Here is a 24542-nt window from a genome sequence, read left to right on the forward strand (position 1 = left end):
GATATCGAGAAATGATGTACGGGTCACTCGCGGGTGGAATCGCACCAATTAACTCGGCGGAGAGATGGCGAGCCCGTTCATCATTTTGGGCAGCGGCTTTCTGCGAGCAGTATTTGCCGTCTTGGAGACCCGTGGTGCACCGTGGATCATGCGGGGTTCTGTCATCAGGCTGGTATCTAGGTGTGCCGGCGCTACAGTGAAATTGTCAGTGAGCGGATTGGATTGGGGGTTGGAGCTTTCGAGTGTACCTCTTGTCGGAAGTCTTCCGTAGTCAGCTGAAAGATTCTGCTGGCTGCGGCTGTTAGGGGCGAAGAAGGTAGCGTTGGCTGTGCGCCACAGATGGTTCGAGGTGTCTGAGAGGAAGTCTGTTGTCGATCGTCCGGAGAAAATGGATGTGCGGCCGCGGTTGCGCTTTGAAAGGACAATCTCGTCGAACAGGGTCATGCGCGGGTCCTTGGACTTCGGATTTGTTCGCTCACGATCACTGATGAACTCATTGAAGCCTAGTATTGCGTCAGTATTTACTCCGCAATGCGATACGAGAGTTCGCCAACTTACCCTGAGTCTGCTGCAGAATTGCAATATACTCGGCATGCTCACTTGGAAGACTCTTCATGAAAGCCTCCACGTTGAAATTGTAATGCATGCCGGACTTCTTCTTATCACCACTGGCTGGCAGAAGGAACTTCTTGTACGTGTAGAACAAGCTAGCAAAGCATCTGACAAACGCCGCACGAATTTGATCCGGATGGAACGCTGCATCACACGGCAGACACACCATAGAGGTGCAGCGACTGTGGACTATCAGTTTGCATGCAGAGCACTTGTACATGTTTTCCTCTGCCTGTTCATCACATATGGCACAGGTCAACTTGTCATCCCAGGGTTGGACTTGGAAATAATGACCCTCGGCCCAGCAAGTATCGTCGTTATTGCCGACGGGCTGGTACGTGGATTGAGGGACAATTGTGGACGCAGCGATGGTAGATTGCGCATACACAGACGGTGCATATGTGGATCCGCCACCGTAGTCAGTGTTGAGAGTTGTCACTGAGAGATTCGAAGCATGACCCAGGAACGGAGCACTTGGACGTCGACTCATTCCAAAGGACGAGCTTCGGCGCGAGGCGGCATCGAAATGACCGGAACGCTTCTCGCGCAAGGAAGCTTGCAATGCCATACCGGAGTCATTGCGAGAGGGGGCTAGTGGAGGAGGGAAGAAGCCAGAGGTAGGCGAACTCTCTCTCGGGGATGGCGGAGAGGCACTAGCTCTCATAGTGGAGCTGGTCCCGGGACGCTCATTACCGCGAGATGAGTACCCACGAGAGGAGCCGCCCTCATTTCGGGCGTGCAGGAAGACGTTGAAGATCGGGGGTGTATAGGAGCCTGGCATCACGGCTGTTGCACCGAATGCACTAGAGTTGAGACCGACATATTTCGCGAGATTAGTTGCAGGCGCTTTGGATGTGAAACTGGCCTTGCTCTCTGACATGAACGAGTCCCATGGGTACGTCTCGATGGCATATGCGGGAGGCCCGGTGGGGACGTGGCATCGACTGTGTTGAGGGGCAGCTAGCTGCAGCAAGGAGAGGAGCTTCCTGCGCTGATGTCGCGGAAGAGAGGTCGGTTGAATGGTGCTTTCGATCATATTGTTGTCCAAATCAACCAGGACAAAGTCGTCCGTGGGCAGCTCCACCTTCTCATACCGACGCTCGATACCCACGATGTATGGGCAAGGGGCCTCGAGAGCCTGGATTAAGCGTGCCGGTAGGACAGGAATGAGAACGCCTGTCCATTCCAGAGGGAACAAAAGATCGACCAACGCTCTGGTTGCCAGATAGAGCATGGAGGTGTGGGAAGACAAGAAGATGATACGGGATTCAGTAAGAGCGTACTTGCGTGGTGTTAGCATTGTCTCTTGTCAACTTACATGGCAAATTAAGCTTACCTCAAAGAGAATGATAATGTTGGGAACCGACAAAGTCCGGAATAAGGCATAGAGATCGGTCTGGAAAATCAGTCAGCAAAAGTCTGGAGAACCCAATCAAGATTGCGGTGCACATACATTCCGAGAACCAGGGATCTCATTGGGCGCCTCTTTGCGTGCGAACAAACGTAACTCACGGATCGCAATCTCAACCTGAGTCTTCGAGGATATTGGGCAGAACGCTTCTGTGCAGAGATTCATGACATATCGCTCCAATGGCTGCCATATACCCATGCGCGGCGAGGGTGGAGGCACGTGCTGTACACTACCCTCCGTCATGGGCACCACGACGGCCTTGAGCCATTCCTTCCAGAAGCTCGTCATCGTGCTCTCTCGGCCCAGGATACCGTACGCACGGGGGGATCCAGAACCCAGTGTCACCATCGGTCAAACCCTCGATCTTGGAGGCTGCGCCGTGCCGGACTGGACGGAGGAGGTCGGTCATTAGCCCAATCTTCTCCTCCACGGCGCTGATATCATCTTCGAGCTGTTCGCGGGATTCAGATCCTGACGGGACAGTCGGCAGCTGAGCTAGGAGCCGGGATAATTTGGCCCGCTCTGATGCCAACCGTTCGCCTAGGCTTGCAGCCAGCTCACGCTCTTCGTCTGTCATGTTGTCCTTTCGCCATTCCTCGCAACGCTTCTCGAGCTCTTCCGCGGCATTTGGGTTGAGGGGTATCCAAATGAGTACACAGATGGCGTGCAGCCTAGATCCATTGTCTGTTGTCATGGCGAATCCGTGCCAGGTAGAGCGCGGTCGCTGATCAGAGGAGACGATGTTGACATCATTCGGAAAGGCAAACATAGGGACATAGTCGGGGAAATTGCCGCGCTGCTTCGTCTCGTCCGGCATGCCGCGCGTGGGGTATCGGTCGAGGAGAACGGGCTCGAATCGTCGTTTCAACGGGTGCATTGTAGGGGATATTTCGAGGGGTTGAGGGACAGGGATTACCGAGTTGTAGTTGCTAAGTCGCCGAGAAGTTCGCACCGAAGCTGAAGACAGTTCATTGTCAGCTAGTGCATCTAGAGAAAGTTCCGGCCACAAACCCGTTCCAGAGTGGATAGAAAGTGAAGTCAAAGAACAGTTCTCACCTTGACGAGCGATTGACGGCTGTCGTTTCATACTGTTCATATCCCGAAAGGATCGTCGCACGCTCCCAATACCCGACCTCAGCAAGTTACCGCCAGGCGAGGGCGAATCGTCGGAGACGATCTTCTGTGTACGAACCCTAGATCGCGGGCGGGTATTCGGAGTAATAGCGCCAGCGCTCAAGCTTAAGTCGGTTAGGAAGGATTCCCGCTCGTTGGCGAACTTGAACAGCGCAGAGTCGAAATCGAAGTCCTCAGAGAACAGAGCCGAGGCACGCAGGGGCGAAGAGGCACCCTTGACGGTCATGCTGCTCCGGTTACTATTACTGCCAGCCCCATTTGTTCCCTCTGAGGTTTTGGAGAGCGTGGATAATCGTTGGGCAGAACCCCTGTGGCTAGGGCCGGTGAATAGCATCGAGTTTGGCCGGGAGACCCCATCCGGGTTGTGTTCCTCCTCCGCATCGGCATCCTCCTGAATTGTGTCGGCGAGCGCAGGGCCTGGTGATGCGGCACCGTTGGCACGGTAATCTTCTCCCAATCTCTGGAAGGTGTCCAGGATCTCAGTACCATCCACGCCGGCTATCCAGAAGTAATCGGCGAGGGGGGCGCCTTCGGAGGTGCTTGACGATGGCATTATGGAGAGAGTCGCGGGGGACTGTAGCGGGTTAATGCCTTGGTTGTCACCACATGGACCGCAGTATTTCCAGGAAAGGGAATGCGCAGTGGAATTGAGCGCATGTAGTTTTCGGGAGGGGGGATGATAAAAATGGGGGAGAACGGGAGGGAGGGGCAGTTCAGAGCGAAGATCAATTTTGGGGGTCTGAAGGTCAAGCGTATTTAAAAAAAAAAAGGAGTTACTGATTCTCTTTATTTGTGTTATTCTACGTAATCATTTTCTACCCAAATATTTTCCCTTTGACAGTAATTCGGCCTTTTCTTATTTCTTATTTTATTTTTTAATCTTTCCTTGCCTTATATTTTCTTTTTCCCCCTAGGATCACGGGTGGTTGCGTACACTAATAATGTTACTAGAACTCGGAGGACATTTAAATGTGTGCACATCTCTACTCCACTATATGAAAATGGTAAAGAGTTGCCCGTGTCAAGTCCAAACATTTAACAAATCAAGCCAGTCAAGGGCCCGGGCCATTCACAGCCCTAGCATCCATGCACAAGAGTCTTGACACCGTAGCCTGCAGGTATGTGCATTGGTGGGCTAGACTCTAAAAGGAATCCAAGACTCCAGACTTCCGGGGTATACCCATAATACGGGTTCATTATACTGATATCAACTGTGTGCTATTCTGCTATTCTTGATGTTACCATATATAGATGATCTCTAATAATGTTAAGAAATCAAGAAAATCAAGAAAATACAGGAAATCAACCGAATCAAGGAAATATCAAGGGGTTATTCCGTACAACATAGAGGCCCGTGATCCATGGTTGAGCTTCTGATGCAAGCGGGTCTTGGCTGATCCTTTTCTCAACGAGGTTCGTCAACTGCTAGTACGGAGTAATGGGGTTGGGGTTTATTTTCAGTTGAGACATGGCGTTCACGTCTTTCTATTTAGGGGACTTTAGGGGTTCTTCGATACGCCACAATGTCATTCTTTTTTATATCTGACTTTTTTAGGAACCTCTCGACACTTTCAGGGGGTAAGACTATCGGGAACTACCGACGTCGGGAGGGTTGTAACCTTTTACTTTACAGTTTAGTTCCTCGTGGGAACCTTGCTTTTTAGATTGTGTCTGCTCGACGGCCTTTTTCTTTCCATCGCAGCGATGTACAATCCCTCCGTACCCTTTCTTCTGATCCTACAACATACCATGGGAGTGTCTTTTTGTGCATGACACACTATTTTATGTACTTTGGTACATAGGATTTGAAGCCAGGAGTCACCAAGTGGGGTGGCTTGTCCCGGGGAGATGATCAATACTACAGTTGGACAATGTGGAGCACCGAGGGGTGAAAGCATCGCTTAAGTGTATCAATTTCCACAGTACCGATTTCATAAAATAACCTTGCAAAAATATAAAGTAATCTGATAGTCTACGTAGATGAATCCCACAGTTCGTTCCAGTGCCAGGATTCCCCTGGATCCGCCAAGGATCTCGTACATGTATGTATGGAGGCACTACTCTGTATATGTACTATCTCTATACCATCCTGGACAAGTAAACATACACGTGGAACTCCAAATTTCCAATATACTTACTCCATACGGAGTATAGTGTATAGAAATACATCTATTTAATGCCCTAGACACGCCGAATACCCGCGTTACGTGGCACAGGGGCTCCCCTGCACCGATAGCCCTTTTTTCGACTGGTCGCATCCCAGAATTTTGGGCAAGGTTATTCGGGCCATCTCCCCGTCGATGTACATTCGTACTCGCATACACTCAATGCAGTCAACAGTGTGTACGACTTGACAAGAGAAGAGGCGGTGGAGCAGATCGACAGACAGTACGGAGTAGCCTAAACTCCGTATATTCACCAAAAAAAAAAGAAGAAAATCAATAGATAAAAAGACCGGGAGTAAAACTAAAATAGAAGCCTGTGCGAGACATAGATTGCGGATAATGATCTTTCGAGATCGGGCATGTGAACCGCTGAACCCCATTGATCAGCCAGCCCTGGAGAGTCTAGACTCTTCCATTAGATGACTCCATAACATCCGAATCTGGCTAAGATATTTTACATGTATATGTATACATACCCGAATTATCGTTTCTATACGTGATATCCCGTAGAATACGTGGCCTTGGCCCGAGGACGAATTCTCGTTTTCTATTTATTGACATATTTATCTTGTGCGAGACTTATGGACAAGGGGTAGTAAAATGCGCGGTCAGAGGGTGCAAATGTCCAGCCCGGAGCTTCCTTGCCGAGAGAGAATTGCCGTGCGACAAAAATTAAGCGTTGGCTGCATGGCAAGGCTGGTTTCCGCTCCGTGCTAGTGGCGCCAGGGAGCCCTGCCAATGCATCGGACTCTATTCTAGAGCCTCAGGCAGTCCTTTGCCTTTCTCGAGCCTACATAGATTGTGTGGATATATTCAGAGCCCATATTACACTATACATCCCCCCAATTTAGGACGCTGCTGCCAATGCCAATGGTAATATTGTGTGAGTGGGACATTGGAAATGTGTACAAACCGCCCTTGCGGCCCCCTCCATGCAACCCGCCGGCTGGATGCACTCATACAAATCGGCGTCCATATCGTGCTACAGGAGCGGAAACGATCCGGTGGGTTCGTTGCACACCGCGTTTCAGGTGCGTTTCCGGCTCATCAGGTTTCCCGTGGTCAGGAACCCCTTGTCCCCCATAGCACCGCGCCATTCAATTGACAACTGACCCAGTGTGGCACGACCGTCCCGTCGCAGGTCCTTCTGGAGAGCTTCAAGTCCCTCGTTCTGGCCCTCTTCTTGTTCCACCAAAAATGCTACCTGTAGGACATCCCGTGGATTGAGTGTAGGTAGTGCCCGGGTTGACATATCTGGGTTCATCATGTCCCAATTTAGAGATTTTGATTGGAACGGTGGCTTGGGATTTAGTTTCGTTTGCTGTCCATCCCCCGATGTTAGCCAAATTTTTGAGCATTCCGACCCAGGCGGGGTTTCAGGAACAGCCGCGCTTCGCTGTGAAAGAAAATCCACCGATTCGCTGGGAATGAATAGAAAATTCATACCTTGACTACCACGGCGCCTTCGCCCACGTTTTCCAGTTGTGCCTCCAGGGCAAACCGGAGTAACCTCGTTTTCCCGTACGGACCGAGTGACTTATTATCTACCTCGAGCGGCGGAAGTTCGGACGCCTTGGTCCGCACGCTCAGACAGGGCTGTGCCACAAACTGGTATAACTTGCGGAAAGTCCTGACCCGGCCACTAGCTGCCTGCGAATCTGAGCCGATCTTTGTCTCCGTATAGCTGACACTGACAGCTAGTATATGGTTTCCTTCTTCCTTCAAATCAAACCGCACGATCTTTTGTAATGACTCGCCGATCTTGAGGCCATCTGTTGATGCGGAGTCGCTGGGTGGCTCCAGCTCCAGTGCCGCAACTGAGGAAGGTGTTTGCATTTCCGCTACTATACGAACGGACGTGAGGAGTCTGTCATTGTTATCATCATTGATTTCATTGTTCGCGCTGAGTGTGCATCCGAAGGTCTCTCCGACGTAGACTGATCCAAAAGAGGGAGGTAGAGTAAGCTATTGACATTAGTGAACAGTTTCCTTGAGGTGGGTAGTCACTGTCTCACAAGAGGCGTTAAAATGAATTGATCATCCGAATCACTAGACGGATAGCTTAGTGAGGCTTTCGTGGAGATTTTGGTTTTAGACGTCGGGAGAGGATGTTGATAAGAAAGTGACGGCCGCGCAAGGCTGTGTATCGATAGTCAGGAGCTGCCATAAACGGGAGGTATATGGACCATTCGAATTACCGCAACACTAACCCATTCATAATTAGCTTGCTAGTCCAATTATTGGTCGAGTTGTATTCACATACCTTTGAGAGAGACCGCATGTGGTTCCTTCGGGGCATCAGCCCCCGACAGAGCCCGTGGGCGCGCCATGGAGAATAAGTTCCAATATCAGCTCCAGAGGGGGGGAATGGAGGAGTAAAGAATTAGCTGCAATGCCGGGCGTTGCAGTATAGCGTCATCTTGTCGAGGAGGGACAGTCCACTTCTCCACGAGCTGATAGCGATAGGGAAGCTGCCCCAAACAAACAGTGCAAACACCCGCCAAAGAGTGTGCGACTACCACAGATACATACAGTCGTACATTCAATCTCTTTGTCTATATGTACTGCTTCAATGTTCTGGCCCGCATGATTACCTTCTTAGAGAATTCAACATCTACTAACTGATGGGAAAGGAGCTTGGAGTATATAGGGCTGAGTACACACATTTACCATTGATAAGCCTTGTATGTGATATAGGTTTCCTGCCTAGGTACCCTCTATAAACTCTTGTATTCACTATCCCACCATGTATAGACTACTATGGTCAAAGTAGATTCAAATGGTGACAAGCCTAAGCGAAAGCGGGAACCTTGGAAGCATGTTTAGAACAAACATGCCCTACCTGCTGAGAACAAAGGCCTGTTATATCTTTCTAAGTCTCCATGCAAAGTCATTAACGCTTCACGGGTTTGCCCTCTAGATCTTGCTTTTTGCAATACATATATGTAGCAACACATCCTCTTTCCATGGTCCCCTACCTTCCTAGAATCGTATCTTCTCGTACTCTAATGAAGTACACATGTCCCAGAGTTACTGTCGAACTACAAGTGATGAAACGTTCCTCTTCTCCCGGTTTGCCATTAAGCCCTGATATTTTTGACCCCAAAGCCGAACCCACCGTGGAACCTGTTAGCCCTAGTAACAAGCCTAGAGCTGAGAACCCAATCCAAGTTGCAGAGCGCACTCCGCCCAGTGCCTTCCAAATACTCATGTCTGGAAAGCGCACTCTTCCATGGCTAGACTCACCCCCCGAAGGGTTCTTGGAAAGAGTCTCGCGCACTCAAAGTCAAATGCAAGTAAATATTGATGACTATGGCATACTTTCGATTGGCTGATTAGCTTCGCGTTAAGCATGTATATGATTAGACACGAGGTTGGCGGTACGCAGGATATTCCGCAAATCTTATTTGAAGTTGTTGGGTCTACTGGCAATATCTACAAGACGGTCATTGGCAAAGTCCCTACCTGTGACTGTCCAGATGCCAGATTTCGGAAGACGCAGTGCAAGCACATCTGCTTTGGTAAGTCTCAACCCAGCCCGGGCCCGGGCTCAGAAGATACATACCTACTCCATTCTGCACAGCCCTGTTCTTTGCTAATGCGTTCTGAAGTCCTATCTGCGATGGATGTCCCCGAGCAACTGATGTACCAGCGGTCATTTTTGCCATTCGTGAGTCCTTGTAGATCCCAACATAACATCACTTTGTTATACATATCCCTGACCCAATTTCGCATTGATAAGGAGCTACGCGCGATGCTTGCTGTATTGTCCTTGAAGCGGAACTTGGACACGACCACCCTTACTTCCGCCGGCGAAAGGAAGCCTGTCGAGGGCAAATGTCCAATCTGTTTCCATGGTTTTGAGACAGATCAGAAAACTACGTGGTGTCAGACATGCGGCAGCAACTTCCATAAGGCTTGTTTTAAGAAGTGGGAGGCCGCTATGCGTACGTTCCACACTGTTTTCTGTTGTCTCTACTGGTAAGTGATAGCAACTTGTCCGAGTCGTAATAAGAACTTGGAACTCAACAGCTCTCCGCATATAGCAAAGCCTCGTGGCAGACCGAGGAACGTGAAGCGCCCAATCTCAGCAGAGAGGTCGTCCAAACCAAGGATGATGGTAACTGAGGCGGATATGTAAACGTGGGAGACAAATAGTCCCTGGATGTCATGGCTCGATCAGTATCGTTTTGTTCCTAGAGTCCATCCCACGTCTTGATCTCCGGTTCCTCGGAGGAACCCCTGCGAACGATTTGCTTCTTGGGCTTCTTGGGCGACTCGTCTTCGTACGCTGCTAATCCTATCACTGTCAAGCTCCAAATACTAAAGTCAAGACGCAACGAGGATGAGCGTGATCGGCACGAAACTGGGCGTGTCACCTCTGTGGAGATGTAAGACCAAGGAACGGTTCTGTTGCGGAAAACTCTCTTGTTGTTGTCTTCTTTTCATCAATTCGCCTTTTATTTGAGCCGGTTTATCTTTGGGAAATCGTGTCGGGAAGCTTTTGTTCTCAGAGATCTATCATTGAGTGACGTACACTCTTGCTGGTGCAAGCCCAAGCAAGCATGGATTGCTTCATTGCAATGTCTGGAATAAGGGGAGTCAACTTGTGGTGCTGTTTATCGATAAAATATCTTATGCATGTTGTGGATTCGGGAATGTGGTGTTTGGTCTGGTTAGTATGGGTTGAACTGTTCTATGCTGTATGCACTAAATGAATTTGATACCGCTCTTTACAATCTTCAATGTCGAGCGTAGACTACATTTGGTTGCTAGTACACTCAGTCGAGAGATCTCACAAAGTTCAGTTTTACTAGGGAAGCTAAATATGACAAAAGGAAGTCCATATCCCAAGTCCGGGTATCACATCAAGCCCCAACGGCCCAAGAAACAAAAAAGCACCAAGCTTCTCAACTCCTCAAAATCCAAGTGCACCAAACAGATTATTCTATATATCCTTTTGAAGCCGTCGGCCCAGTCGAACAGTCGCGACACTAACGCCTTCCTCGCCAGTCATCCACGACGGCATACGCTCAGGGTCAACGATACCTAGCTCAGCAAGTTTGCGAATCCCGCCGATGACGTCGGAGCCAGAGAAAGTCAGTGACAAGGCGGGTGGCGTGAAGGTAGAATCATCAACGTCATCATCATATTGTTCATCACTAGAGCCCGGTTTGTCGAGGAGCCGGATATCAAGTCGGTCCAGCGGTGCCGGGGCGAGTGATGACCCCAATGTGCCGAATCGGGAGTGGATGGACAGACGGCGTTTCTTCGAATCCGGAGAAAGGGGGGATGTATCAATACCGCTGGATCTTCGTTTGCTCGCCGGGCCATTTGTGTTTTCTTTTCCTTCTGTTGGGCTGGAATAACTCGCTCGGATATGCTCTTCAGGCGAGACTGTATTAGAGGGCCGAGGGTCCAACGGACTTCCTTCAGTGGCTGCGTCTGCAAAGATGCTAAAGGCGCCATTCGAGGCCGTTGGTCGTCCGGGGCCACGGAGGGCTAGGAGTGTGGGCAGATTCTTGGCTGCCAGGGATGTCACCTGCAGAGAGAATCGTTCATGTGGGCGGGATAAAGCTTTGGGAATGGAATCGCGCACCAGACGCTGAAGGGTTCGAGTGTCAGTAGCCACAGAGCTTGCTGAAGGAGCAGATCTTGATCCGGTGGATGCTGCTATGGACGTGTAGACGTAAGGGCAACTGTCCGGGAAAGCGACGTAGATGACTCGGGACGAGTCAGTGAAGATCTCGGCTGCCTGTCTGGGGGATTGATATGGCGAGTCAACAACAAAGATACGTAGGAATGTCAGCGGCAGTGTAGCCGAGTGGGCGAGGTGGTAGTGGGCCTTGACCAATGGGGAGATTTCTCGTTGGAGGTTTTGCACAAATGTTGCCGCTTGCATGCGCGGTACAGAACCGGACCAGTCAGGGGGTGGCAGACCTTTGGAGTTCTTGCGCTTTGTATCAATACGACTAAGCTCGAGTGCAGTCCATCGAAGGCTGGCTGGGTGGTCGTCCATATAGCGAAGGTCTGCCATGGCCAGCTGGCGCAGTGTGATTCCATGCCGCCAGTCGCCTTCTAGGATTCGTTCAATAACTTCGCGCTTTGCACCTTTTCGATCCTGCAGATCTTCATACACCTGGCGGACTTCTTCGGTTGTCTTCCCCGCAGGGTAGGGGAGGGCATCGTCATCGTCGGGGCCATCATCGTTGGTCTGCAAGTATGGTGGGAATGAGGCGACGTTGCGATCATCAAGCCACGTAAATGCTAGATCTAGTAGTGCTTGTCTGGATAGCTTTCCGAAGGATTTTGTGAGGGATGGAGTCGATGAGGGAATGCGGAGGTTATTTGGAAGACTGGCTGTTGTCGGGGCGCGCACCGCTTTGGGACGCGCCATGGCCGTAGTTGACAAGGTATTGTGCCAATACCTGGGGAAGTTCAAGATCGTCTTATGTCAATGGTAGGTGCATGCCTCTGGATCCGTATCTTGATCTGTTCCCGAGCTTGTCCAAGTTCTTCCGTCCAGATTCCAAAATCGACCATCAACAAACATGCACGTGCTGATAAGCCGATAAGTATTGATATCAACTGATTATGTCATCGGTGCCCTTGATCCATGGGTCCATCCATGCCCGATCCATGCAGCTTGTGGACTAAAGTGTTGGTGGTCACTTGACCTTGGAAGGCATTAATCTTATGCAACGCCTATTGGCCTATCATATGTGATATGTATAATATGCATTATTCGATCGTGCATGAGTGCTCAAGGGAGGAGACCGAGGCTTGCTGACAAAAATGTGGGTCGCAATTAACCCGCTTCTCACAGCCATTGTTGAAATGTTGAAAGTTGTATGATGCCGTCAACTTTCGTTTTAAGCGAACATTGGACTCTTGGACTCCACGAGGTCTAAACTTCTTTCTCAGTCACGGGAAGTATCATATACACTTCCTTCTCTTGCAACTGTGAATGAACCTTTCCCTCCTTCATTATGGATGCAAACGAACCACGCAAAAATGTTGCGGTAATTGGCACAGGGATGGCTGGGCTAGTGGTCGCATACATGCTCAGGAATGATTCTCAGGGCAGATTCGACGTGGAAGTATTCGAAAAGGTATAGAGGTTCACCCGCTACATCATACATGCGAACTAAAACTAATCCCAACAAAAACACACAGCAAGACAAACTTTCGCTCGATTCTGCATCATATGATCTCACAAACGAAAAAGACGGAAGCGCGAAGCCCGAACGTCTCGATCTTCCCATGCGCACATTCGCCGACGGATACTACGAAAGTCTCAAGCGAATGTACGATTATTTCGGCATCCCGTACGGCTCGCTACGGTTCATTTACTCTTTGTCGTCGCTACCGGATAATGCCAGAAAACAACCGTCTCCATACTATATGCATTCCTCAAATAACCACCAATTACCTCCATTGCGTCCGGAGGGCTTATCATGGACCGGGTGGCTGATCGAGGTGTGCTACCTGGCAATATGCTATTATTGGTTCAAAGCCTGCTGTTTCTTCGTAGCGCCCAAAACGGTGGAGTCGTCGGGTACGGAGGAATCTCTGCGTGAATATGTGGAGAGGATTATGTTGCCCAGTTACTACGTGAAGCACTACTTCCTGCCGGTCTTCGCGAGTGTTGCGACTTGCTCACATGATGCGCTGATGGATTTCCCAGCTCTTGATCTGGTCGGTTATGGGAGGAGAACCTTCCGTAAGAATCACTACACTGTCCTTGGTGGAGTTCAATATGTCGAGAAAAAGCTGTCCGAAGACTTGACGTATAAACTTGGCACGAAGGTCACGGCGGTCGAGAATATCGGTACAAAAGTTCAAGTGAGCTGGACAGATACCCGTGATGGCCAGAGCAACTCACGACTATTTGACCATGTCGTTTTGGCCGTGACGCCTGATGTGGTTGGCGCGATTTTCCAGCCTCTCCGAAGCGCAATGGATGCAGTTCCCACAACGACCGTTCAATCCGTCGTGCACCGCGACTTTTCCCGGATTCGGGATTCTAGTAAATGCCTCTGGGCGCAAGTATCATTGAACGCCGGCGAATCAGCACCTCACCCACTGCACATGTGCTCTAATGCTACGGCAACTGAGACTGTCCATGAACATCCGTCATCTGCTCTTATTACGACTTATCCAATTTCCCCGATTGACCCCGAGAAGGTCCTGTATACTGCCACGTTCACTCGTGTTTTGCGATCGCCCACCAGCAGACAGATTGTCAACCAAATTTTCAGTCAGAAGAAGTCTGGAGATGACAAGAGCCAGCTTTGGCGGAACGGGGATGGAAATGTCTGGCTTGTTGGTGGTTGGTGCTGGGACGGGATGGTACTATTAGAGGGATGTCTTTCTTCCGCGACCAGGGTGGCAAAGGCCCTTGACGTCGAGGTTCCTTGGATGAAAGATTCCTCTTTATAACGACCCGTCATCGAGACTTCCATATATTATGCTAATACCTGGGGACACATTGTACATAGCATATACTATGAACAAACGCATCATGCACATCTGGCCTTTGCCATGATATACTAATCTGCTACGGTCTATGTCTGCTGGCCATCTACTCAGGACCCATTTCTCTCTATTTCCACCTCGACTCACCAGAAGGTTCAGCCTAGAATCTATACACACCGGATGCGCGATAATAATAGTACATGGTAATGGAAGGTGTTTTGCCTCTGATGCATTAAACACACAATTTGGTAGCATCACTTACACATATCGGATCTCCTAGATGATTGGATTGGCGGACAAGTATTCAATGGTCCACGGCATTCAGGCAGAGGATCACTATTGCGTCTTTCATAGCATGGGTTACTCGTTTCAATACCAAGGACATCATGACTTCTTGGGGCCTCCATATCTACGCTCTCGGACTTGGGAATACGAGCTATCCATATAAAACCAATTAGTCCAGATATTCAGTAAGGCTAACCGCAGTACAACCTTCTTATTATAAGTACACAGTTTTATATATATCCGACACTTATCCTCTATGGATATGCCTGGGCTCAAAATACTTCTGGAATCAGGTCAAATTCTTACGCTACCTGTTCTCACTCCAAATGTCACAGTCCTAGGGGATAGTACCGTCTGAAGGGATAGTCCCGTCTGGCATGCGTTAAAAGACTGAAGCCCCCAGCTGACAGTCCTTCTTGTTACCTGGTGCCTATTAAATAGTCCGAGCAAGTCAAGTATCAACGTTGGATCCGGAAATAGCTGTATAAGTAACTAAGCTCAATGTTTCTCTAACACTCAGTATATATAATACCAATAGCAGCTGCCTTAAATGGGACCGACGCCAATGTTTGATTCTCGGCTGAAATGTTAGTTTTGCCTTTCAACTTGTCGTTATAGGGTCATTTTTTCTTTCCCCGTTCCTAGTAGGATACTACTTGACTTGGAGCCTGAATTGGATTTAGTTTTTGATTCATAACATAACAAGATCAGTGTACATTTGGACATGAGTAAGACTTAGCAGTAGCTGCGATCAACCATGAGCTTTCCCGCTACGACTCGAAAAACCAATCAACGAGTAGTGTATCCACCATTGGCAAAAATGGTTTGGCCGGCAATCCAAGCACCATCGGTGCAAAGGAAGCGAATGATAGGAGCAATGTCCTTGACCATGGTGAGACGGTTGCCCATGCCGTTTGCTTTGTGGAATTCCACGGCTTCGGGAGATTCCTGGGGATAGAAGAAAGCTGTTGAGGACGTAACTTGTTAGATCCCTAGAACGAGCAGTGTATCCTTTTATTATTCATGTTGACTTACGGGTATCCATCGGTCCAGGGGCGACATTGTTCACACTGATGCTGCGAGATTGAAGCTCCTTGCAAACACCCCTACGATATTGTTAGCTCAGGACTTCGGCCGATAGTGAACTGGCAACTTACCGAGTAAAGTGCTCGACGGGAGCTTTGCTACCAGCATAAGAGGTATAGTAGCCAGTGAAGGCTCCTAGGAGCGCAGTGACAATGGTGATGATCTTTCCGCCATCAGTAATATGAGCAGCAGCTTCCTTAAGAACGAAAAATGCAGTTTTGGAGTTGACCCTAAATATGTAGTTAGCCAGCCATACTTAGAGACATTGCACTATCCTTCCCCAACACAATACTTACGCGAACATCGTGTCATATTCTTCCTCGCTAATCTCTGTAATAGGCTTCTTCAGCACTCTGCCTACCGTGTTGACCACAATATCAACATGGCCGAAATCACGGACAACATCTTTGAACAGCTTCGTTACTGCAGCTGCAGAGGTCAGATCACCCTGGTAGAAGGAGACCTTGATCGAAGGGTTCTTTTCCTTAAGGGAGGCTGCTAGCGAGGCTCCTTCCTTTTCGCCGCCGGATGAATGATAGTGGAGAGCAAGATTGGCGCCCTCGCCAGCGAGCTCGATGGCACTTTGAGCACCAAGGTTCTTAACACCGCCGGTGATAAGGGCGACTTTACCAGAAAGAGACATTTTGATATTGAAAGTAGGTAATAACAACGAAGGTTTGTGATAATTTGTGTGGTAGAACTGCAGTCTTTGATCGAGAGATGTTCATTACTTATATATTCAGGAGTACGCAACTGAACCTATTCTAATTGAGCGTATAGTGAGCGTATACCTAGATGCCGCATTATAATGCGTTACCTGCAATCGGAAATATGTGGGGCGTAGTCCCAAATACCTTATTTCATTGGCGGTAAGATGTGGGTCGGACTTCCCCAAAGTTGGATGTGGTATCCCGTTTAGGAAGTCCCCATCAAGAAACTCTATGAACTTCATGATGCGCGATGTCGTGTCGTCATGCGGGAATTCGATTCTTTGATTGGTTTTCAAGGAAAAGATTTACATTGCCCATCAGGAGCTACCCAGGAATTGGCCAGGATTCGGATCTGGCGGAAGTTCATCCACAAAGGTCATCGCCGATCCATGCAAGAAAGCGGAATTGCGGTCAATCCAAATCACCATCCGATAGAGCAAGCCATTCAGCCCTAGTGTTGTGAGTCCCCCTCGTAAACCAATCACTCGTGCGAGACCCTGCATATGGATACTGTAGTTCTCGAGACTGCCGAACATGGCTTCATAGCTTGCCATCTTTGCTATAGCTCCTATCAAAGCATCATTTACAGTCCCTGGCTGCTGAGCCTCAAGACAGCGATTGATGGACAGGATAGCTTCACAGCGAAGACCGAGGAGGTTCATTTTCATACCGCTAGGGTTACTTTGTAGGGAGGCATAATGCGATGCAGCAAGAAGAATAATGACAGAGAACAAAGCGGGCTCGGTCATGACTAATGGAAACCAACTGGTCCTCAAAAGACCGGGGGTCCCAGGCTGGTCAAGCTCGGGAATATCAACTGCCATATTCATCAAGTCTTACGATGTTAATAAAGTCCAGATTTACTAAATCAAATTCAATAAACTTACAGTGATCGACCAGGAGTGGAGTCCAAGGCTGGACCGATATAGGATAAGACTTGAAGGGGTCCACCCTAAGTCCGCCTATTTGAGGCGATATCAAGGCTGGTGCCGGGTTGAAAGAGTCGAACCCGGGGCGGGTTTGAACTTCAGTGGTTTTCACATCTTGTGCAACATCCAGCTGCGCCGCACCCAGCAGGAGCCTAGTCCGGAGTCGCTTATCTCGACGTGCTTGCTTCCATTGATAACGCGTCACGTGAGACCGGAACTCGGGCTCTTTGGCGAGCTGAAGGGCGTCCCTTGGTTTCTGTACGTTGACGAAGACAAAATCCATCCCCATGATTCTATGTGTGGTTATTATTCGGCTTGGGCGGCATCCCCAGCCGTCTCTGACAGATCTAGGGAGGGTTCAAGAGACTGACATAGGTGAGAGATAAAACTCGCCCTCGGATTTACGGATTTTCCGCTGTGGCAAAATGTGGCGTAGCTGAGTATTCCCCTTTAGCCCGATCATTTGTTATTGTGCGGCAGCAAAGATTATGTTACTGTTTTACCAACCTCACTAAAATTTATTTACATTTTTCTGATAGGAATATGATTATGTATAAGAACAAGCAGTTAGCTGTTTATTGCCGGTGCACAGTCCCCTCCGCCTGTTCTTCGGCTTCCTCAGCCGCGTGTCCTTCCTGGACAGCTTCATAAAATGGCGCGAACTTGCTCTTCATCCTCAATCTCTTACCGAAGAAGTAGAACCCAATGGGAATTGGAACGAGGACAGCTGCGACGCATCCGAGAAGCGTAGAAGCCCACTGGATACCCATGCCTTGGAACATCTGGCGTGAGAAAAGCGGGAAGCTGGCTGCCACCATCGAGCGGCAGAAGGTGTTTGCTGCAATGGCTGATGCAGCGCTGTAGATAGTATGTTAGATAATCCCGTGACAAATGGGTTGGAGGAATGGCGAGTATGACATACAACATAAGATATGTGTCAATCAGATAATTGAACAATTGGATGAAGATGATCAGAAGACCAAATCCAGTAAATAGGCCACTCAGGGTAGGCACGATCCAGTGGATGGTACCGTTGAAGCCAGTCCATCCAAACCAGAAGAGACCGGCGGCGAAGAGAGCACCGCCAACCATCACTGGCGGGAGACGCCACTCGGGGATAGGGACACCACCGTTCATGTCGAGTTTCTTATTGTAGCCCTTGCTAGCGATGATAATATAAGTCGCGGCGATAAACAGACCCACCACCATGCCGAAGAGCGGAAGTCCTCCAACACCAGCGTTCATGCCGTAAACGCCCTGGAAGACCAGAGTGTAAGCGGTCAAGAAGCAGTAGAGCAACCCGTAGATAAAACTTAGGTAGACAGTGACGGCTAGGATCAATGGTTCGTTAATTAGTAGTCGAAGCGGACGAGAGAAGTTGTTTACGATCAGGTCTCGAAGGTCGACCTCAATCTCCTCCTGCTTCGCATGTATGCCCCAATTCTTAGTGCGACGACGTAGCTCCGAAGCCTTCTCCACAAGGACCACAGGTGGGTATGACTCCTTTAGAAAGAAAATATTCAGGAGGAAAGCGGCGAAGCCCATGAACGCGGGGATATACGCGGTCCAGCGCCAGCCGAGATAGGACATGTTAATGAAGCCTCCGATGAAAGGTGCTAGGAGAGGGCCTAGGAACACGGTCGAGGAGAACATGGCAATAGCAACACCACGGGTGCGGTTGTCCCAGATATCAGAGAACACAGCAGCCACAACTGCTAGGGGACAACTGCCGAAAATACCACAGAAGAATCGGCAAATCATGAGTGTTTGCAAGTCTTTCGCGACTGCTACTGCGATGTTGAAGACGCCAAATCCGAACATGGCGACGATGATAGGGAGACGACGACCCTTGAGTTCGGACAGGGGAGCCCATATCAAGGGACCTGAGGCGTACCCGATGATGTATAGAGAGCTGGAGAGGATGGCGACTTCAAGGCCGACGCTGAAGTAACTCGAGACATTATTGGATGAAGCACTAAAAACGGCGGAATCGAAGGTGGAGCAAATACTGGTGAAGGCGAGGATAGCACTAATGTAGCATCTAGATTGAGAAGTCAGTATCGGAGTATCAATGCTGCACATTAAATGCCGAGTACGATGTGGAAATTCATAGTGAAACGACTCACTTCCTCTTCAAGGGCCAGTTCAGCGGGTATAACGGGTCATTTGGCCCATCGAACTCCACAACGTAATCTTCCCGTTCAGGAAGAGGTGGAGGGTAGGGTTTGCCCCCACCAAAGGCTGGCAATGGAGCCCGTGACGGTCGCGACCGAAGACTCTCACCCACGGTGAGCGCATGTTGAGCGCGTTGCGTCTCAGTCCTGCTCAATGCTCGCGATGTCCCAGTCCGATGACGTTCCAAGTCCAGTTCTGTGTTTCGCGATTGTAGCCTATGCACCTGGGGGTCATATTCAGAGATACTCGAGCCGGTCGATGATCCGATAGAGGCTGACGTAGTACGTCTCTCTATCTCAGCCGAGTTCCGTGGCTTCTCGCTCGGTATATGCGATTCTTCGGCCTCAGGCAGTTGATCGGCCATATTGCCAAGGGAGACCGCTTTACCGATTCGGGGATTATAATCTGGCCGATCCTGTAGATCTTCTTGGCTGCAGACTCTTTTTTTCCCCGTTGGGACTGTCAGAAAGATCAGAGAGGTACCTGTGCCTGAAATATGGAAGGGTAAAGGCTTTTTTTCGCCATCCAAGCGCGGACAATTTGTTTATAAAAACTTGAGCAGGAAAAAAGGAGCGCCGAAAGCAACTATGATCGTCTAGACCCACCACTTAGCGGCTTCAGCGTTGGATAACTGCCGAACTGTCGGATAAAACGGAAGTTGGCATCAGCCCTGGAGAACTTCCTAACCAATTAGTAATTAGGATATTATCCATGGATATCCATCCATGGATGGATATATGGATGGATATATATAGATCTTAATTTATATTGCCAATGAATAAACTGGTTGCCATCTATAAATTTTTTACTCTTCATCTCTCAGCCCTGGGAGTGCCACCGCCTCTTTACGTCATCATGAATCAGGCCACGAGCTACCTACCTAGGTAGACTTCCACAACGCGGTAGGTGGCTTGATTACATGTGGCTTGGTTGTGCTTAGAAAAGCTAGGTACACCTACCTTAGGCAGGCAAGTATATTAAGCTGTACATCAGGCCCGAAAGCTATCCACGAGGTTTCTTTACGGGTGCCTCGATCTATCTATACGGGAAAGTTATAATGTCATGATTTATATTTATTGATCTATTGGTAATGTAATTTCGGAGAAATAGAAGCTAACTACCTACATGTAGGTATTTCTAGCTTGCAGGACCATACCATCCGAAGATTCAAATGGAAGGATTAATGAACGAGAAGCTCCCGACGCTTTCGCCTTTCGTTAGTTATTGGAGTTCTATTGAAATGGATCGGTTTGGTCAGGGCTGTTTTTATAGCTGACATACACCACACCACGCCTTACTAACAACGGCTGACAATACCACCTTGTGAGTTGAGACCTATGCAGCAGGCTCATATAACCTCATACGACAGCTGGAGACTGGACCATCCAAACCATCACGCCTTCCTCGCAACAACAACAACGCCCCTAACAACCCTCCCCTTAGCCCACCACCCAAACACAAGCCTCGCCGCGCGAAATTTCCCCATTTTAATCCCAAATGGCCTCGCCTCTTCCACCCTGCGCTCAATGAAATCTGCCAACCCACCAAAAACGTGCCGCGAGACATCTCTGATCTCAATAAAAGCAGGATTATACCCAGCTGAAATGAGTAGCTCCACATATTCCTTCTCGGAAACAAAATTTCCGAATGGCGAGTTCGTGCCCCAGCACACGAGTCGGAGGAGAATCTTTTCGTACCAAGTTATACTATCAGATAATATCAAGTCGAAGGCCATGAATGAGGCATTGAGGGTGTTGTGTGCATAGGTTAGGAGAGGTAAGCGGGAGGGGCGGAAGTGATATATCGTGTCCAAGGCCAGGAGCCATGTAGACGTGTCTTCATTCTCATTTTGTTTAGTTGACGCAACTGCAAGGGCCGTGATTGATTTTTTCAACTCCCCAGTCCAAGAGCTGGGGACTGCAGCGTCCGCGCAGAAGATATCTGCCTGGATAGGGTCCTCGCTCTCTCGCCGCATATGATTCATGCGGCGTGAGCCGAGCGCGGCCTGTGCTGGCTCCAGCGTGATTCCAATATAGGAATCCAGGTGTAGCAGAGAGGAGGATTGCAGTTTGGTCTTGCTATGACGAGACCGCAGGCCCCACTCTGATGGTTGAATATCAGACGCACTAGTGGAGATAGAGACAGGGCTTGTTGTTGTTGTGGTTCCGATCCCAGTCCCTTCAGAACCGGAAAGGGATGTAGAAGAATGGCCATTTAAAACCTTCGTCAGGTATAACGACTGATCACCACACCCACACCCGACATCTAGGATTCTCACTGCAGACGCCTTCTCCGTTGATAGCGCAGCCGTGAGAACCTGGTCTAGGAGCGCTTGGCAGGCTTCGGGAAAATCATCTGTGTACTGGGATGTGGGTCAATGGGGATTTCAAAGAAGGTACTTTTACTTGAAACAATTGCTTAAATGATCTTTATTTGAGTTGACTTACCTCCCAGTACCCCATGTTCATCCACATACTCTGCGGTGGGAGCTGTATGTTGAGGACGGCATGATCCAGACCGTACACGTTTGCGTGTGGTTTTCTCAGGGCGCGTTTGAGGGACCCGAGCATTTCTTAGTAGTCCGGGGAATAGAAGTAGATCATGGAATACGATACGATGTGAGATCAATAGAGAAAACTCTGTATGTATTCAGGTGGACGGAGAGAGAAGAAAGAGAGAGAGGGTCCGCAGACAAACTATCTAGGTTCTATCCATGTAATGCCTCAGGCATTCAATAGTAGACAATCCATCCTCTTTCCTCAAATTTTGCAAAGCCAGTGTTGAGCTTGCTGGGTGGGTCAGAGTCAGCTATTAATGGTAAGCCGTGTTGGTCTACGATGTATATAGAAGGGATACCTGCCGTTTTCTTGCAATGGATAGTCTAGGCGAGTTGGACAGGCGTAAAAATGGGGCCGAAACATGAATAATTGCATCTAAAATACTTGTACTTCACTCATCCACCCACCACCCCCCTCGACCTGCAGACGTAATATCCGAAGTAGCTCTAGCTGCTAAAAAAGAAAAGAGAATAACATCGCTGGAAAAGAACACTATAAACAAGAAGGCAAAGATGGTGAGGTGGAGCTAACAGAGAAAAGCCCAGGACAGTCACCACCTGAAGCAGCAGAGTGGAGTAGCAGGGCAATCAAATAAGACTGGGTTTTCTTTCTTTCTTTCTTCTTTTTTTGGCGATTTTTTTCTTCTTTTTTAGCATTGGGCAATGCTTCATACAGTGGTGCCCACACCGCGCTTCAGGTCAGAAGTACTTGAACCATCAGCCTTCTGTGAGGCCAAGAACTTCTTGAACATATCCGAGATGTCTTGCTCAGACTGCTCGTCGGCGCCGTTCTTCTCCATGATCAGACCACGGAGCCAGTGGTTCTCCAGCTCAAGCTGAGACACGCGAGCCTCTAGAATATCGTTCTTTTCGGTTGTCTCCTTCACGGTCTGCTCGAGAGCAGCCTCACGCTGCTTCTTCTTCACACGGAAGCGAGCACTGGCGGCGGTGTTACGGCGGCGCTTGTCCTCCTCGGCCATTTGCCGACTAGCCTCCTCGACGCTGGTCGCGTTTGCGGAGTTCTTGCGTTTGGTACCGGTAACCGGAGTGGAAGGCGACATTGACACAGAGGACGGGGCCGGAGCGACCTTCGGGGCGTTGTTGATAGGCGCAGGCTGGATAGAAGCCTGGTTTGCAGCCACAGGCCCACTAGGAACGGACGGAACGGACGAAAAGTGGGCATTGTGCATGGGCACCTGGACGTTGGAGGTCAGGTTGGGCTGGTAATCGGGTATGCCATTAAGACCCTCTGCTGGAAAGCCATTAGCATTGGTTCAATTTCCAAACAACATCAACATCGCGAGAATCGGTTTCCCGAAAGCAATTGGGGTCCGAGCACAGGTGCCAGTCACGTGGAATGGCGTAATAGTGGGGAGCATTCACGCCAACGACCAAGCTCAAGTTTGAGTGGTAAAAAAAAACCCTGCTAGGGCCACGGGAAGGATTGCGTGCAGGGCTCAAATTTGCCAGCCAAGGAGGTCAAAGCTGCGAAAGGGCGTGGGATGATATTGAGGGCAGGAAGCGCACGAAGCGCCAAAAATGCCATAACCAGCCCAGACTTGGGGCGTGCAATAGGCAAGAATGACGAATTCATAAGGCAACCAATGAAATAACATGCAAGATGTAGAGACATTGGTCCAATGAACCCAATTGTGAACAAGACTGGTGCGATCAGGGGAAAGCCGTGCAGCTCGGACTCGGGACTACCCAACCAGCGATGGAAAAGACGGGAACCGAAATCAGCCACACTTACCATTCAGGAAATCCAAGAACTTCAGATCCTCATTTTGCGCGGATTGATCTGAGACGATCTGGTGTGTCTTGTCGTCTTCTGGCGAAAATGAAGGTAGGCCGCTGAAGTCGGTAAACTTGTCGAACTCGAAGAACTCGGTGTTGGTGAACAGAGCTAGGTCCTCATCGTTGAAGGTAGTCTGCTGCTGTTGCTGTTGCTGGGCCTGGTCGTATGGCGAGGGAATCGCGTTTAAGTCATCGAGGTATTGCGAGAAGTTGGGCATGCGGCGCCCATTGTAGTTGGCCATGATGAAGGCTTCCCCGTTTTCCGCGGTACAATCAGTTGAGGCAGAAGTCGGAAACCGATCTTCTTGATGCCGATGGAGTGTGTGGAAATGCGCGTTGCGCAGACCGGAGAGACGTGACTCAGATGCCGAATGCGGCTCGGTGCGGATTCGTCGCGAGTGCGATGGGAGTCGAAGCACCTACGAGGTGACTATGTTTCGATTCGTGTGAATCGCGATTTTGGAGGTGTTGTAAGTTGGATAGAAGCCGGACAGAAGGACAGAGAAGTTGGAGCCACAAGTGGGTTTTTTCTTTGAATGTTCAGTGGGGGTAGCCCGGGGCGCCGGAGGGGTGATGATTAATCCCCCAATTTGCCTTCATTTGCCTCCCAATCCGGCCATCCTGTTTCTGTTGGGACTATATCCTATACTTATAACTATATTCCCTTTCTCTTCCAATTTACCTCTCCCTTTTATTCCTTCCCACGCTCTATGTAAATCTAATATACAACATTACCTAGGTATAGAAACGAATCGATCGGAGGCCGAGAATCGGAGCCCACTGAGTTTAAATCCTCGGTTCCACGTTCCATTTTTGGATTAGGAAATTCCACGATGATCCTACATACAGTACGGAGTATTATAATATGAGATGAACAGTGCATGAATTGCAGATCACAAATTACTTTACTACTACGGAGTACATTTCCTCATTTTCCTAGGCCAGAGTACATTCAATACCCCCCCAGCGACAAGCGCGGCTCTCACACAAAAAGAACCCGAAACGGCAGGCCCCGAAATCGGGGTCTGCCATCGCTGATTGGCGGACTTGACCAGCTTGGTCAGCATCGAACCAAGTAGCCGTTCGTGTTCAGGTGAAGATTGATTTTCCGAGGTCGCTCCGAATTATTAATCAATCTACCTTGGGCATTTGAATCCGTTATCTTGGTGTCTACTACTATTTGACTCTTATGGAACGAGGTCA

The 24542-nt window shown here is 49.3% G+C and overlaps 11 protein-coding genes across 11 annotated transcripts; 2 read left to right on the plus strand and 9 right to left on the minus strand.

Annotated features, from left to right (window-relative positions):
* Nucleotides 1-48: 48 nt before the first annotated feature.
* Nucleotides 49-3710, minus strand: N7519_009711 (dDENN domain protein; the record flags this gene model as incomplete). Its single annotated transcript, XM_057296484.1, has 7 exons — nt 49-191; nt 249-503; nt 559-1894; nt 1949-2008; nt 2066-2303; nt 2344-2980; nt 3080-3710. The coding sequence occupies 7 exons, from the start codon at nt 3708-3710 to the stop codon at nt 49-51; spliced, it is 3300 nt and encodes a 1099-aa protein (XP_057144366.1).
* A 2639-nt stretch (nt 3711-6349) lies between these two features.
* N7519_009712 (trafficking protein particle complex subunit 13) lies at nt 6350-7652 on the minus strand (the record flags this gene model as incomplete). The annotated part of the gene is made up of 5 exons (XM_057296485.1): nt 6350-6718; nt 6769-7287; nt 7338-7461; nt 7521-7527; nt 7586-7652. 5 exons carry the CDS (start codon nt 7650-7652, stop codon nt 6350-6352), a joined length of 1086 nt encoding a protein of 361 aa, XP_057144367.1.
* Nucleotides 7653-8372: 720 nt separating this feature from the next.
* N7519_009713 (uncharacterized protein) lies at nt 8373-9450 on the plus strand (the record flags this gene model as incomplete). Its single annotated transcript, XM_057296486.1, has 5 exons — nt 8373-8618; nt 8711-8843; nt 8934-8992; nt 9065-9303; nt 9369-9450. The coding sequence occupies 5 exons, from the start codon at nt 8373-8375 to the stop codon at nt 9448-9450; spliced, it is 759 nt and encodes a 252-aa protein (XP_057144368.1).
* An 820-nt stretch (nt 9451-10270) lies between these two features.
* Nucleotides 10271-11719, minus strand: N7519_009714 (CENP-N/CHL4 family protein; the record flags this gene model as incomplete). The annotated part of the gene is made up of 1 exon (XM_057296487.1): nt 10271-11719. The coding sequence occupies one exon, from the start codon at nt 11717-11719 to the stop codon at nt 10271-10273; it is 1449 nt and encodes a 482-aa protein (XP_057144369.1).
* A 592-nt stretch (nt 11720-12311) lies between these two features.
* Nucleotides 12312-13764, plus strand: N7519_009715 (uncharacterized protein; the record flags this gene model as incomplete). The annotated part of the gene is made up of 2 exons (XM_057296488.1): nt 12312-12434; nt 12499-13764. 2 exons carry the CDS (start codon nt 12312-12314, stop codon nt 13762-13764), a joined length of 1389 nt encoding a protein of 462 aa, XP_057144370.1.
* A 1110-nt stretch (nt 13765-14874) lies between these two features.
* Nucleotides 14875-15814, minus strand: N7519_009716 (uncharacterized protein; the record flags this gene model as incomplete). Its single annotated transcript, XM_057296489.1, has 4 exons — nt 14875-15050; nt 15121-15191; nt 15243-15401; nt 15468-15814. The coding sequence occupies 4 exons, from the start codon at nt 15812-15814 to the stop codon at nt 14875-14877; spliced, it is 753 nt and encodes a 250-aa protein (XP_057144371.1).
* A 384-nt stretch (nt 15815-16198) lies between these two features.
* N7519_009717 (uncharacterized protein) lies at nt 16199-17099 on the minus strand (the record flags this gene model as incomplete). Its single annotated transcript, XM_057296490.1, has 2 exons — nt 16199-16698; nt 16769-17099. 2 exons carry the CDS (start codon nt 17097-17099, stop codon nt 16199-16201), a joined length of 831 nt encoding a protein of 276 aa, XP_057144372.1.
* Nucleotides 17100-17385: 286 nt separating this feature from the next.
* On the minus strand, nt 17386-19349 carry N7519_009718 (MFS transporter; the record flags this gene model as incomplete). The annotated part of the gene is made up of 3 exons (XM_057296491.1): nt 17386-17668; nt 17733-18851; nt 18937-19349. The coding sequence occupies 3 exons, from the start codon at nt 19347-19349 to the stop codon at nt 17386-17388; spliced, it is 1815 nt and encodes a 604-aa protein (XP_057144373.1).
* Nucleotides 19350-20378: 1029 nt separating this feature from the next.
* N7519_009719 (uncharacterized protein) lies at nt 20379-21555 on the minus strand (the record flags this gene model as incomplete). The annotated part of the gene is made up of 2 exons (XM_057296492.1): nt 20379-21347; nt 21433-21555. The coding sequence occupies 2 exons, from the start codon at nt 21553-21555 to the stop codon at nt 20379-20381; spliced, it is 1092 nt and encodes a 363-aa protein (XP_057144374.1).
* Nucleotides 21556-22210: 655 nt separating this feature from the next.
* N7519_009720 (putative bZIP transcription factor (MetR)) lies at nt 22211-23581 on the minus strand (the record flags this gene model as incomplete). The annotated part of the gene is made up of 2 exons (XM_057296493.1): nt 22211-22794; nt 23296-23581. The coding sequence occupies 2 exons, from the start codon at nt 23579-23581 to the stop codon at nt 22211-22213; spliced, it is 870 nt and encodes a 289-aa protein (XP_057144375.1).
* Nucleotides 23582-23758: 177 nt separating this feature from the next.
* Nucleotides 23759-24150, minus strand: N7519_009721 (uncharacterized protein; the record flags this gene model as incomplete). The annotated part of the gene is given in 3 exon segments (XM_057296494.1): nt 23759-23933; nt 24022-24047; nt 24067-24150. 3 exon segments carry the CDS (start codon nt 24148-24150, stop codon nt 23759-23761), a joined length of 285 nt encoding a protein of 94 aa, XP_057144376.1.
* Between the last annotated feature and the right edge of the window lie 392 nt (nt 24151-24542).

The sequence above is a fragment of the Penicillium mononematosum genome, assembly GCF_028829835.1.
Source record: "Penicillium mononematosum strain IBT 11891 chromosome Unknown utg000005l:1.0-9366267.0:1.0-9372171.0, whole genome shotgun sequence".
Taxonomy (NCBI): Eukaryota; Fungi; Ascomycota; class Eurotiomycetes; order Eurotiales; family Aspergillaceae; genus Penicillium; species Penicillium mononematosum.